The sequence below is a fragment of the Numida meleagris genome, chromosome Z, assembly GCF_002078875.1.
Source record: "Numida meleagris isolate 19003 breed g44 Domestic line chromosome Z, NumMel1.0, whole genome shotgun sequence".
In the NCBI taxonomy this organism is placed as follows: Eukaryota; Metazoa; Chordata; class Aves; order Galliformes; family Numididae; genus Numida; species Numida meleagris.
Window position 1 is genome coordinate 34,922,566 of NC_034438.1, and position 14,688 is coordinate 34,937,253.

The window sequence follows — 14,688 nt, forward strand, 5'->3', positions numbered from 1 at the left end:
TTTTCTCAGGAAGGGCACAGGTAATACTATTTTGCTTTGCTGGAACACAGGCTGTTGTTTTGCTGCACTTCTACTAACTCAGATCTATTTTGCCACCATCACTACAACAGTGCTTATGTTGCTGTTAAACAAGTCGGTGTGCCTCTGACCATATCACACCTGCTAGATCTGGAAGAGGCCATGGAAATTCAGTTAATACACTGCCTGGAGTTGCAGCTAAATTACATGTACCCATAGAAAGAAGAAAAACATCCCTTCTTGCTCAGTAATTGACTACTTTAAGCACCGCACTTGCTGCACTGCCTCGCCAGACTCTTTTCCAGATGCAGTTACTGGGCAAAAGCATTGCTTCACCTCAGCCTGCTCCTGGATGCTCATCATCTCCCAGACAGCAGTCAGCCCATGGTATCCGCCAGTGTAAACAAATTCAACTTATTTCTTTCAACACAGACCAGTCAAAAGGGGAGAGAAAAAAGAAAACAGAAACCAAAAAATTTAGTGGACACAGAGCTCACTTTCCCTAAACTGCATTTAAGTCATGACTTTTACAACAATATCTTCAAATGTGAATACTGTCCTAGGAAAGTGTAAAGAGCACTTGATCTATACCTCTGGAGCTCAGCGTCACACAGAAGGGACACGAGACCTCGGCTTTTTACCTCAAGCTATGGCAGTGAAGCCAGCTACAGGCAGGACTCAGAAGTTATCCATATAATGCCGAGACTCAATATGCTGATATCCTCAGCCAGTAAGACTGAAGTCTGTAATACTAAATTATTATACACTTTAATATTACATATTAACACTATATTATTATGATTCATGCAAGTCAGTAGCACTTCAGTTTGAAAAGATTTTAGACAAGCATGCAAGTTAAATAAAGACAAAAGAAGGACTTGAAATCTGAAACTTGTTTGTCAGTTTAAGAAATGAAGCATCATGATTGTTTTTAAGAGACTTCTATGGATAGCCAATTTTTGGTTTCACAGAGTGTTACCAGCAGGGGCTCTATATAGAAAGGCTCTTTGTTACAGTCAAGATGAGTCACTGTATTATGAGTCATTGTATTATGTACTGCTGCTTCCCAGATTGGTATACAAAAAGAAGAAGTCAGATCACTTGCTGCTCTAGTCATTTCTTTCATTTATATAATTTTCCTCATGCTCTTTTTTTTTTTTTAGATAATTGTCAAAAAAGGTGCTATTAAAGCTTGTGGATCAATTTTATGTTAGTACAAATAGGCTATTACTTTCGCCTTTATTCTCTTTTTCAGACAGAAGTAATCTCTCCTAGTTCTCCATTAAAGACATTACCAAGCAAATACAAAAAATCTCATTTCTGAGTGTCCAAAAATGCAAGTTTCATAAGGTCGATGATGTATGTGATGCAAAAGACTACAAACCATTTTATTTCACTTGATCTTTCACAAATACATTATAAAAGACACAGACTGCTTTTTTTTTTTTTGCCCAAAGTTGTGCTGTATCATGGAACAGTTTTAGCATATATGTTTTGTTTTGTTTCATGAACAATAAAGCCAGTGTAACAGCCAAACAAGTAACTACAGAACGCTGCATAGCTATCACAGCTGGACACTTCACAAATATGATGGCTCACTCCGTTCTTCAAAAAAAAAAACAAACTTTTTTACATGATATACAAACTTCTCAGTTGTAACTTGTAATTTTTTTTTTTTTTTTTTTTTGAACAAGTGAAAAATTGCGATTACAGTGTATGAAGAGATAAGCACACAGGTAACACATATCTAATATATATATCTAATCACCAAGAGAAAGATCACAAACTTTACAGCTAGCACCAGAACACATGATATGAGGATACCCTCAAGTCCTATAAACTAGAGAATGTAATTAAATGCTTCATTTCACATAAGAAATACAGTTTCTTATTCTTGAAAGGTATCTCAATTCAGAGAAAATTAGGAGTTTAAACTAGCAAATTTACATCAGGAGAGATCAACTTTAAAAGTACCTACTTGCAATTATTCTGAACACCATCAATTTCACTTCCCATTTATTGGCATTAATAATCTCTAAGCATTACAAATTAGTAGGAACAATATATGAAGTAACATTCAAACTCCACATATGAACCAAAATTGAAAAAAGATAGTAATCACAAAATTTGGGAGTATTTCCTGCACAGAGAACACTCACTTATGAAAATTATGGAAACTATTAGTACTTGCTCAGCCATGCTGGTTTCCTGCTTCCTCTGCTTCCTTTCTTACCTTGGGGGATGAGAGCTCTTGTGCTCTCAGAAAGATGTCCTTAAAGAGCTGCCAGCTCTGTTCCATTCCTATATTCCAAAGGACAGTTTCCCAGACGATCTCATCCAATAATTCCTTAAACAGTTCTCCTTAAGTACAGGGTACTGACTCTGCTTTTTGCAAGCTAGGTCCAGTAACACTTCACTTCTGGTTGGCCTGTCCAATACCTGGACCAGGAAATTATCCTCAGCAGACACCAGGAGTCACCTGGATTGCTTGCAGCCCACTGTGTTGCTTTCCCAGCTGACATCTAGATGGCTGGAACCCCCATCAGGAGAGCCTGCAAGCATGATACTTCTTGTAGCTGAAGCAAGAAGGTCATGTCAACAGGCTCCCCTTGATGAGGCAGCCTGCAGTAGATGCCAACTACCAGATGTCCTTTACTGACCTGGTTCCTGATTTTCAATCACAAGCTCTCAGTCTGGTCACAGCTGTTTCTCAGGGGCTGCTCTTGACAATCAATCTGCTTCTTAACACAGAGGGCAGCTCCCCTGCCCCGCCTGCCTTGCGTATCCCTTCTAAAATGCTTATTGTCCTCAGTCACAGTGTTACAGTTGTGCAACTCATCCCACCATGTTTCTGTGATAGCAATAAGGTCATAGTTTTCTAATTGCACCATGGTTTCTATCTCCCCATGCTCATTTCCCATGCTGTGTGCACTGGTTTAGAGAAACTTCAGCTGGGTTATCTACCACATTAGCTTCTTGGAGGAGCTCCTCAAATTCCTCTCAAACAAATCTGAGTTTTTCTCCTGCTGCTTCCTAAAGCAACCCTAGCAACCTCTCTGTCACTCAGAAGTACATCCCCTCCCCCCATTAAATCTAGTTCAAAGCCCTGGCAATAAGCCCAGCCAGCTTGCTGCCCAGTATATTCTTGCCCCTCCTGGTTAGTTGTATCCCATCCAACATCATCATGCTCCACCTCTGTAAGGTCCATCCAAGACAATAGTATCCAAAACCCTGTGACCACCCATACAGACATTCATTCAACTGGTCTGCTATCTTCCTTCAGCCCAGGTCCCAGTATCCAACCAGGAGGATCAAGGAGAACACTATCTGTGCTCCCAATCCCTTTAACATATTACTACGGGACAAAGTCTTTTTTAATATATATATATTTTTAAGTTTCCTAGTCACAGACTCCTGTGACCCAGCTTGAAAAAGCAGGAGTGGACAGTAGTGCTCTGGCTTTATCATACCTGGTTGCCTCTTCCTGATGCCCCAGATGTGGGCTCCCACGGGCAGCAAACTTCTCTAGAGAGATTATCCAGGCAGCAAATGGGTGCCTTGGTGTCCCTCAGCATGGAGTCCCCAGTTACTAACACCCTTCACCTTTTTTTTCCAGCTGCACTCATTCTGACTTGGGTCTCTCACTGAATCATCTTAAAGTGGTCGCTCCTTTCTGGGTCTGAACCATTATCCATGCTCTCTCCTCTTTCTATCCTCAGAGCTTAGTACTTTTTGCTTAGGGGCACTTCAGGGGGAAGGTGAAGCCTTCTCCTTCTGCTCTGAGCAGAGATGAGGGTCCAGGCTCCTTCATCTCAAGTGTTTTTGCAGTCTAGCAGCTCCAGGTTGGAAGCTAGCTTATCTTCTTCCCGTTGCAGAGACTTAAGACAGGACTACTGGTCTGCCCATGTCACTCCATGACAGCAGGCATCAATCTCTCTCCAATTGCTGGAAACTGCTCAGCCTGCTGATTTCCTCACAAAACTTGGCACCCGGCCCAAAAAGGTTGCCAAGCTGGCCCTAGTGCCAATTCCAGATGCTGGAGTTCCCTGCAAGGGATGTTCTGGGCAGCTCTGTTGCTCCTGGGGTGGTCTCCTTGGGTGCATACATCAGCCTGGGAAGGTTGTGGCCCCTCAGTCTGGGTTTCTGCCTCAGCCCAACCACTGTGGTGCTCCTTAGGGGCTGCCTTTGTATGTGTGTCCTACTGCTCCTGGCCCTTCCCTGCTGGGTTGCCAGTTCTTGCAAGGGCAGCTCCAGGTGGATCTCTCCTTGCCGTGGGGTCTCTTCATTTTTAGGACCCCCCCTTGCACAACCACAGTCTCCTGCTCTACTGCTGAATGTACCTACAATGGTGCTGATCACCTCAGAAAATGAACAGAACACATCCTCCTAGTTTTGAAGTATGTTTTTCCTATTTTCCTACATCTGCCCTGTCCATTCCTGCCATACATAATTTGGAAAAGTTACATGGCACTGCACTTCAGCTTCTGAACCCCCAAAATGAGGATGACCTTGCTTTCTGATCAGTGTAACTACATTATTACAATTTCTATATCATCGTTGCCAAATGAAGGCAATAACAGCGCACAACCCAGAGTCAGCTACCAAGAGCTGAACTTAGCAATAGGTTAAAAGCCTGGCTAAAATTTTATACCAAATTGTAACTTCTTATGTCATTTTTAACACTCAACAAAACGGCAAGTATTATCCTCAGTTTTTAGGGACTAAACTATGTATGTGAATGCTGGACATTACACTTGCATGTGGATTCATAAATCACTTTCAATTGCAGTTAACAGCTCATTTAATTGAAAGCGTCACAATTACTTTCCTTCCTTAGATGCAATAGACTTCAAACCTTTCATCAAAGTGCGATGTTCTCAGTTTTCTCCCTACCTTCATTTTCATTGACAACATGAAGACAGGAGCATTTTCAAGTTCTTCTGCCTCAATCTTCCAAACCAATTTTGCCAGAATTGTAAAACAATCCTTATTTTAAATATTTAGGTAGAGTTTCACTATGAAATTCTGCTGGAAAATAGATTGAATAGGCTTGTCCTTACCTGGGTAAGAAGACACTTTCCACTACGTAGAAATCTTGCATAAGAACATCTCTGTCTGGTTTTGAAGTAAGGTTTCCTACTGTGTATCCTATTCCCAGCTGGATAGCACCTTTAATAGCTGAGGACGTAGTCTGTATAGAAAGTAAGAATTCAAGCATCAGTTTCCTACAGATATATTTCTGTTCTTTATCCATAACATTATAATTTCATAATAACAATGCCACATCATCTTTCCTTCTCAGCCTTTAAGAGCAGATGAAAACTTTCAACTAGAGACAACTTCTTATCAATTAAAAGATTTAAAGAAATACTTCATCATTCCAAAAGTCTATTAGGCATAGGCATTAGGCATTAAGCTATTCCAGAGTCTGAAACTGTATGCGTTACGTTCTGGAAAAAAACAGTTACAAATTCCACGAAAATGCACAGTGGCTGCTCCAAAAGTAATGCCTCATATGTTATTATGTTTGCCCATGACATCAGAGTCAGATGTTGGTGGTACGGCAGTAGAGGCTGAACCTTCCCACCAACACTCTGTTACATGTTGTTGACATGTGACAGATGGCAGTAGAGGGGCACTCTGACAAAATGGCATCTGACATGGAAGTGCAGATAAAGCAAAGAAAAGATTAAAGGATTGAATAAAGCAAACCAGTGGGAAGGTAAATAAGGTTGACAGGAAGGGAATAACTTCCCTTAGCATGGTGTATTTTCATTAATTCAAAGATACTATTTTGATGCCTGTTCTCAGATGTTACCTCTCATCCACTAGACTAGACGCTGTATCAGTGAAAACATCAGAAGTTCCATGGCCAGAACTACTGCAGCACTTGAATAAAAATATTTCAGAAGGGAGTGTGAATTACATGAGAAAGGGTTCATGTACATGAAACTACATTTATTTTAGTTCTCAGAACAGCATATGCCAGAGTTGGTGCTTATTTTCAGAGAAGATAGAGACGTGTAGTTCCTCATTAATTAAGACTGCACACCAAGCAGAACTTGCAATTTTATAACAGTTCTGAACAGGCAATTTGGTGGGAACAAACAATACTACCATTCTTCGACTGCAACTTTGATTAATAAAAAGATCTGGCTTGTGTTATAAGAAGGTTCACATTTTTCTTTCTTTGAAAGGACTCTATTCACGCATGATTAATGCCTAGCACAAGCAGCAATTATGTAACTTTGATCGAATCAATATACATGTAAATAGTTTGTGCTTCATAGCTGGACACTCATTCTGTTCACTGCCACAGCGAGGGACTGCATCTGGAAAGCACAGCAGCTAACACAGTACTACTGCATTTTACCAAACACAGAAGATACGCTACACCTAAAAAAAAAGGCCCATACATTGGCTCATTATGTCAGAGGCAGATGTTGGTGGTATGGCAGTAGAGGTTGAACCTTCCCGCCAAAATTCTGTTACATGTTGTTGACGTGTGACAGATGGCAGCAGAGGGGCACTCTGACAAAATGGCATCTGGCATGGAAGTGTAAATGAAGCAAAGGTGAGGAACTGAACTCCCCATGTGGAAAAAATTGCACCCATTGACGCTCATTAATGCTTGCTGAATGTTTATTCAGACCAAACAGTGGATGTGAGCACACGGAGGCAGTGGGTGGTGTATTTCAGAACAGGCAAGAGCAATGCGAAAGTCAAGCCACATTCAGGACAGCCAAGCAGATCTTTTACGTGTGGCGTGCAAGCTCTTATTCATCACTGGAAAAAACTCAATAATTAGTTGTGGTGACTATGCTGAAAAACAGTGTTTTGTAGCTGAGAATTTGCTCTATCAAATAGTATTATGGTGTTCTTTGTATCTGCTGTCATTCCATGGAAATGATTACAAGGCATCACTTTCAGAGCAACCTATGTATTATCAACACCTTCTGAAGCTCTAAGGAATCAAAGAATGACAGCAACCAGGAAGATTAACAATGTCAAATCATGCATTGTATACCATGAAGCAAATGATTTGCACTGTGAGTACACCTGTCTTTGCTAACTAACATGGCACAGAACAAATGGCTATTACCCATATTTTGCCGATTAGGCTATCACTATCTACTGCACAGGTGTACTGTAGGTTTTGTACTGACAATGAAGACAGAAATCCATAAAAATGTTGCAAGTGCCTGTCTTTCATTGGCCTTTATACTGTGGATTCTAATGTGCCAGGCTCATAACTGATAGATAATCCCACATTTTGTATTCTCATACATTTTATTTTACTTATCTGCCTGGCTATCCAAACTATCTACACTGAACATATTCAGAATCTGACTTTATTCTTCTCTTCATAGTTTTGTGGAATCATAGAATCCTTAAGAGTTGGAAGGGACCTCTGAGGGATATCTTGTCCAACTGCCCTGAAATGAACAGGGACACCACAGCTAGATCAGGCTGCCCAGGGCCTGATCCAGCCTCACCTTGAAAGGCTTCACGGATGGGACATCAACCACAACACTAGGTAATCTGTTCCAGTGCCTCACCACCCTCACTGTGAAAGATTTTTTCTTTAGATCTAACCTAAATCTACCCTCCTTGAGCTTGAAACCATTTCCCCTTGCTCTGTCACCACAGACCCTGCTAAAGAGTCTGTCTGTCTCCTTCTTTCCTGTAGCTCCAGTTAGATACTGAAAGGCTGCTATCAGGTCACCTCGCAGCCTTCTCTTCTCCAGGCTGTATATAAAAGCTTTGTCTTCATTCTGTTGAAACAAACCTTTGCTCTTTTTTTTTTGTCACAAGTAACTGCATGCATCCTGTATTTGTTCTATAACTTTGCTGAGAGCCCCAGAAAGATGAAAAGAGTCAAAAACCATAGTAAAAGGGAAAAAGGTGAAAACATAATTTAATAAAGAATACAGACAGTTATATATACGGAATATCAGCATTGTATATTCTAGGTGCACTATCTAATGAAATTACTGTTCTCCACATACGTCTTCCACTCTGTCTACTTCACCCTAAGCTGAAATTCTGTTCCAGATTAGCAAAATAACTGAGAACTTAACATCTTTCAAATCAGGTATTATTTGTACATGATCCCATGAATGGACTAAGTAGGGCTTTAGCACTGATTTTCCTACAAACATTCAGGCTAGTTCTGTAAAGCTTGAATTTGTTACTTTCATAAAAGGAAAGCATTAACTGGATACATATAATGTTCAGTTAACAAACAAACAAAAAATGCAACAGAAGCAACTTAAAAACAGTGGAAGTAAGGTATGAGGTTACTGAAAGGACTGGAGAAGAGTATACTTCAAAAACAGAACAAAACTGCAAGTGCTCTAATTACTAGAAACCATATTAAATATTGCCAAATAATTACTTCCATTAGAATGTGAAGGGCATTACAGTTTCTATGTAAATAGTTAGCAAACCTAACTAACCAAAAGGTTTGAAGGTAAGGAATTGGTTCTGTGTTCACAGTGAACAAAGACTTCATATATGGTAAATATGTTTATCTTTTTAAACAAGTTTTCTTACTTGTTATCTATCAGTACAGGACTATTAATAACAACAAATGAATGTTAAAACAAAAAAAACAACCAATCGTGAACAGAATGGAACTGTGTGGGATTCAGCCTTCACTTGATTTTATAAAATTCATCCTACTCTCATTCATTTTTCCCATTCTTAAGACTCAGTTGTTGTTTACTAAGTCTTTGTATTTCCCACAAGCAGTTCATGAATTCAACATTCTTTTTGGCACATCCCAGGAATGTCACATGGAACTTCATGGATATGAACTTTGTCCTTGCTTATCTGTTTTCCTTTTTTATAACTCATTTTATTGCAACTGAAGCTTAGCCTATGAACTTTTGAGGGCAAAGATGGTGACTCTTCCGCAGGACACCTGGCTTATTGCAGGTGCTATAAAGCACCTGCTATAATGCTTGTGCTCTCTTCCTCAGAAATTTCACCTCATTATCACTCTGAAATGCAAGGTGATTTTTGTTTTTTTTTCCCACCCTTTCTACTACCGCCATTCAAATAAATGTAAGTAAAACAATCCACATATTAAAATTTTTCTAATTAAATGGTAGAACTACCTAGTTATGACAGTCCTATGTATGACATGGGCAGCAGAAGGCACATGATAAGAAACCACCACTGATTAACACTGTTCTGCAGCTGTTTTTCCCACATAGCAATTTAAAGAGATGAACTAATGGCAGCTATCTGTGGAGAAAAGACTGCTCTTATCTTTTTCACCAGCCTGTTCTGCTGCATGGTGGGACTGAATCAATGAATGGTTGTCTACTTCACAGCTCTCTTCCTTGTCAAAACACAAGACAGTGCTTATCTCCAGTTAGCTGAAAAAAAAAAATGCCTCATGAAAGAGCTCACACTCCTCTCCATGCCTCAGTTCTTAAGAGTTTGAACAGGCTACAATTCTTTAACATCAACTCTTCAAAACTTTAATAACACTACAAGAATGTATTTTCACACTAAATCTTATAAAACTATTACATTACCCTGAAATCAGAGTAAGAGTGTAAAGAACCTGAGCCTAGCAATATAGCAAAAATTCCCAATGACAGATACTCCTTTTTTCCTTATTTAAACTGAAGCACAATGCACACTGTCTGAATTCTCAACTCACTTACTTTTCAGTACCATCAAAATCACCCCCAAGCAATGGCATTTCAGAGAGGCACTGGTATGGAGTTCCATACAGAAGCCTTCCTGCAAGCCTCAGCCTCCATGAAGTTAATAAATAAAAAAAATCCCCAGGGTTCCACTTAGACAAAATTATTCCAGATGCATGGATTTGGATAGATTTGAGTTTCCCACTACAAGCAAGCATTTGTTCTTCAGTTTTACTGTTTACCACAGGTACCAGGAATCTAAACACACCACCTCCCCTATGCAAACACAGTTTATCTTTTCCAGACTCATGAAAAGAAACTAAGCCTCCATAAATTGCGTAAACTCTTAGGTCAAACCATCTGAGGACAGTGCTGTTGGAAAACAGTAAGCCTTTTCCATGCAACATGTTAAAAAAACTCTCTGAACATCAAGAAACAGCCACCAGATTCAATACGTATGCACAGTTATTTGTGAGTCCACTGCTTTTGCACTATATTTTTCCTGTCTTCGGGTACTTGTAGTGCTTTTAGTCCCATTGACAGAACACTTCCAGCAGCTGCTTCTGCTGAAGCTTTCAGAGGCAGACAGTCCACCTCAGCATGCTCTCTGCAGCTGCCACATTTGAACTACCGGTTTCCTTTCATATCAAATCACAAAAAAGGCAAGCAAAAATAGAGCTACTAAAAAACTTCAGTGATTAAACTCCTTCTTGTGTTTCTCCACAACTCGCAACTCCATAGCAGTCTTTCACTCTTCCTTAAGTTCACACTGCCTATTTCTCTGCCAGCTGCTTGCACAGCTGCTGCAGGTCAGACTTTATTAAACTGGACTTCTGCCCACCCACCTCATCTCTGGATTTTGCTGTGGGGGGCAGGAGTTAATAGCTACTGCTAAGCTGCCCTTCCTATAGAAAAAAGTTACCTTAGTGCTGCTAGTCTGCTTTGCAAAAAGCAGCTGTGACCTCCAGAGGAAAACTCTACCCATGGTTTTTGTTATGATAAGGCAATCTATCATAATAGCAAATAAACACAAAAAACAGACAGGTATTTACTTGTATAATCCAGATATAAATAGTAGTGGTGTCACAGATGTAGAAAAATACTCTTTGTTCTGCAGCAAAGAGTAGAAATATCCAGAGTGTATCTGCTCTTTCTGAAAGCTATCCATTGTACCAGTCTATGCTACATTCTTTGGCCATTCTTTTTCTTTGCACCCTAGAACTATGCCTGAGGACAAAGTAATGGAGCATTACATGCTGTTCTACACAGTGTTGGCTGTACTTTCTATACTGAAGTCATCAATAGCTGTGCTACCACAATATAAACGTACATAACGTATTTTTCTGACATACTGTGCTGAATGCCAGTAGAAAGCTTGGTCATTAAACAAGTGCAACTGCCTTTATTGTACTATTTTCTTTCTTTCTGAGTACAAAGCATTCAGTAGCATGCCACTGAAAATGTATGTTCCAGTGCAGCACAAACTCCAGTAGGGAAGCTTCAATGTTTGCAAAATAATTATTCTACCCACACACATTGGACTTGGGACATAAGCCAATGCCAACAGTGATGCAGCAATGCTGTTTGAACATGTTCGCAAGCTCTAACAACAGGTAGCTAATTTCCTTTTTTCAGATAAATTCCCTTTGCGCCTGGGCAAAGTGACTGACATGACAGATAGCCAAGGCAAGGCGCTAATTGTAATACACTAAGAACTGCAAAATATGTTACAACAAGAAATGAAGTCATGCTAAACAAGTATGCACGTGTGGTAGACTTCAGATTACAAGCAGAGATTTTGGTAAACTGGTAACAGGTTTCCAGCATAAGAGCACTATGCGTTCTGGTCTGATTTTCTTCTACTCACTTCAAGTGCTCCCACAAATCTGTTCATGCCTCATTCTTGCTACCAGTAGATTAAGTATCAAGAAGCAGATTTAGGAACTATTGTGTATGACTGATCACACTGCAATGCAAAAGCTGCATGTGTGTCAGCAGACTCTCATAACTGAGTCTGCAAAATATCAGGAGAAAAATAAGAGACTGCTGCATACTCAAGATTTCAGTGGCAAAATTTTGATGGATATCCATGAAAAGCTGTAGTTTGACAACTACATTTTGTTGCCAGGTTCCCTTGCTACTTTGCTCAGAAACTTCAAGCATCAAATGGAGCAAGTAACTACAACTTCTCTCTGTTTCTCAGTTTCTTTCTTTCCAAAACAAACAAAAAATAAGCATATCAACCAAAAAACAACCCCAAATTCCTCAAATATACTCTGAGTTTGCATACTTTGGGAATTCTCACAGATTATAATGCTTGCAGCAAATAACTGCAGCAGAATAGCTGTACAGATCCACCTTAAGTAATACAATTTTAAATAGAGAAAATGAAATGGAAGGTGGCATACACTTGACCCACAAAGCTGAATTTCATCATCTCTCAAAGATCTTCACTGAACAGTGTTAAACAATTAGAAGCTAGAAAAGCATCTGTGTTAGACTGAAGGGGCAGAAAAAATAATTTAAACAAAAAAATCAGAGCTGATGATCCAAAACAGAAAGTGTGCCACTGTCTTAATCTAGTTGTGGATTTCACAATCTGTACAGTTAGGATGCTTTAGCAATGCTTGTGTTAAAGGCCTTTAACAAGCTCAGGCTGCCCAGAGCCCCATCCAACCTGGCCTTGAACATCCACAGGGATGGGGCAGCCACAGCTTCTCTGGGCAGCCTGTGCCAGCGCCTCACTGCCCTCTGAATAAAAAATTTCTTCCTGAAAATGAAAGTTTATTTTTAACTGATTGAAGTCAACTTAAAAACAATGAGAAACAGTCATAATTACAAGTGTTTATAATAGCTCTTAAAACTAATCTACATGGATTCAGGACAGGTTTGGAACACACTGGTACTACACAGCCAGGATACCACAGAAATGAAGTTTTCAATTATTAAAAAGACTCCTTCAGACCTTGGCTGGGACACAGACGATTTTCTTCATAATAACTGGTACAGTGCTGTGTTTTGGATTTGTGATGAAAACAGTGCTGTTAACACACAGATGGTTTACACAAAGCCAAGGACTTTTCAGCTTCTCATGCTGCCCTACCAGTGAGAAGATGGAGGCGCACAAGGAGTGGGGAGGGGACACAGCCAGGACAGCTACCCCATTGGACCAAAGCCATACCCTGTCCCATTTGACGCTGTTCATCTATAAAACTTGGGGTTAAAGAAGGAAGAGTGTGCGATGGCGTTTTGAACGACAGCATTTGCAGAATGAGCCAAGCTTCTCAGGAAACAGCTGAATATCTGCCAGCCAGAGGGAAGTCACGAACAAATTCTTTGTTTTGCTTTGCTTGCATATGCAGCTTTTGCTTTACCAGACAAACCATCTTCATCTCAATTCACACATTTTCTAACTTTCACCTTTGCGATTCTCTCCCCTACTCAGCTGCAGGGAGTGAGCAAGTGGCTGTGTGGAGTTGAGTGCCCAATGGCATTAAATCACAACACCTCCTTCTCCCCAGATGAAAAGGCTAGGAACCTCTGTGTGAGTAGCCCTATCAAGGCCTCCCCTATAAAGAGTTACAGTGAGCCAAAGTAAATTGATGTATACACCTGCAGAAAGGACAATGACTTTTCTAAGAGTGCCCATTTTCACAAATGAATGATTTAGATGCTTCTCAAAAAACTCCAAAGTAATTTATCACAGCTAATTAGTCCACAGAGATGAACTGCACTAGGTGATACCATCCTCAGTAGCGCACAGCCTGACAGCATGAACAGGGTGCAAAAGACAGAATGACAGAATGGAGAGAAAACAACAGAAAAGGGAGCAAATTAGAGTCTTCAGTTCTAACTCATTTCCCAGCTTTCCAAACTCACTAGATAAAACTGCAACTGCATAGCCTACTCCCACTTAAATCAGTGCACTCAAAACAGTGTCTACATCAGCTCCAGAGTCTTCAGAAATAAGGGTAAGTGACCCACAAGGAAAAGGCAGTGAAAGTTTTCTACAAGCCACTGCACAAAACCTTTTCTTTTCAAACCACAATTAGATACAATTTGTCCTTATATGGACAAATGTTTTAGTAAACCATCATTCATCTCCATATCAGTGAGACTGACTGTATAGTAATAAAGAAAGCAGTTTCGTTTACACTAGATGTAAACTACCTTTACCTCTCTCCAAGAAAAAATAATGTTTTTAAACACGCATATAACAGATTTTTTAAAAAGTCATGTATTTGCAATTATTTTCTCTAATTTTCTTCCATGTTTTCCTTATGAAGAAATTGTTTGCAGTTCTTAGTAAGGGATATTTACATTTCCACATCAAGCAACAAAAATGTTGTTTAATATGAATTGATTTTTTGAGGCTTTTTTCTCAATGGATCTGACTAATGGAAAATGCCTCCAAAGCCACAATATTTATTTAACTTTCTCCTATGAGTCACTAAATTCTACATCAGACATTTTCTATGCATTACTTTTTCTATTTGTATGCACTTTACACATACATGTGATGAAAGTTGTACAGACATAAGCCTTGCACACTATTATGAACAAATGAGTGGACAGAATATAACTAGGCAAAAAGCAATAATTATTTAGGACAAAGGGATAGTTCGCTTTTTAGATCAGACTGAGAAATGCCCCCTCTCCCCTGCCATTAGGCAAGGAAATCGTAACCTTTCAGCAAGGTTGTATCAGCACATTACTTAACCATAGGGATTTCATTTATTTTCAGCTTTACAGTGAGAGCAAGATCCTTTTTTACTGCTGGGAGATAGAGGCTAAAGAGACACATTACAGCATTTTGCTCTTGGAGAAGGCTGAAAGCTAAAGGAAAACTTAAAAGACTAGATCACACAACAGGTTTGCTGCTGAGTCTTCATGTGGAAGCAGAACAGCCCACGGCAGGAGACACAGGAGGATGACACTGTCTCTTCCTTCAGTAAGCCCTCTGTGTTGGAAGCATGACATTATAGTTGGGGTAGTGCTGAGACAGAAA

General features: G+C 39.8%; 1 protein-coding gene across 6 annotated transcripts in view; it reads right to left on the reverse strand.

Moving 5' to 3' along the window:
- PIP5K1B (phosphatidylinositol-4-phosphate 5-kinase type 1 beta) overlaps positions 1-14,688 on the reverse strand; it is a 101,799-nt gene that overhangs the window by 47,877 nt on the left and 39,234 nt on the right. For all 6 annotated transcript variants that reach the window (XM_021380719.1, XM_021380721.1, XM_021380715.1 and 3 more), the window contains exon 4: positions 5,079-5,209. In XM_021380719.1, the coding sequence (XP_021236394.1) occupies positions 5,079-5,209 (131 nt within the window). The remainder of the gene's footprint in view (positions 1-5,078; positions 5,210-14,688) is intronic.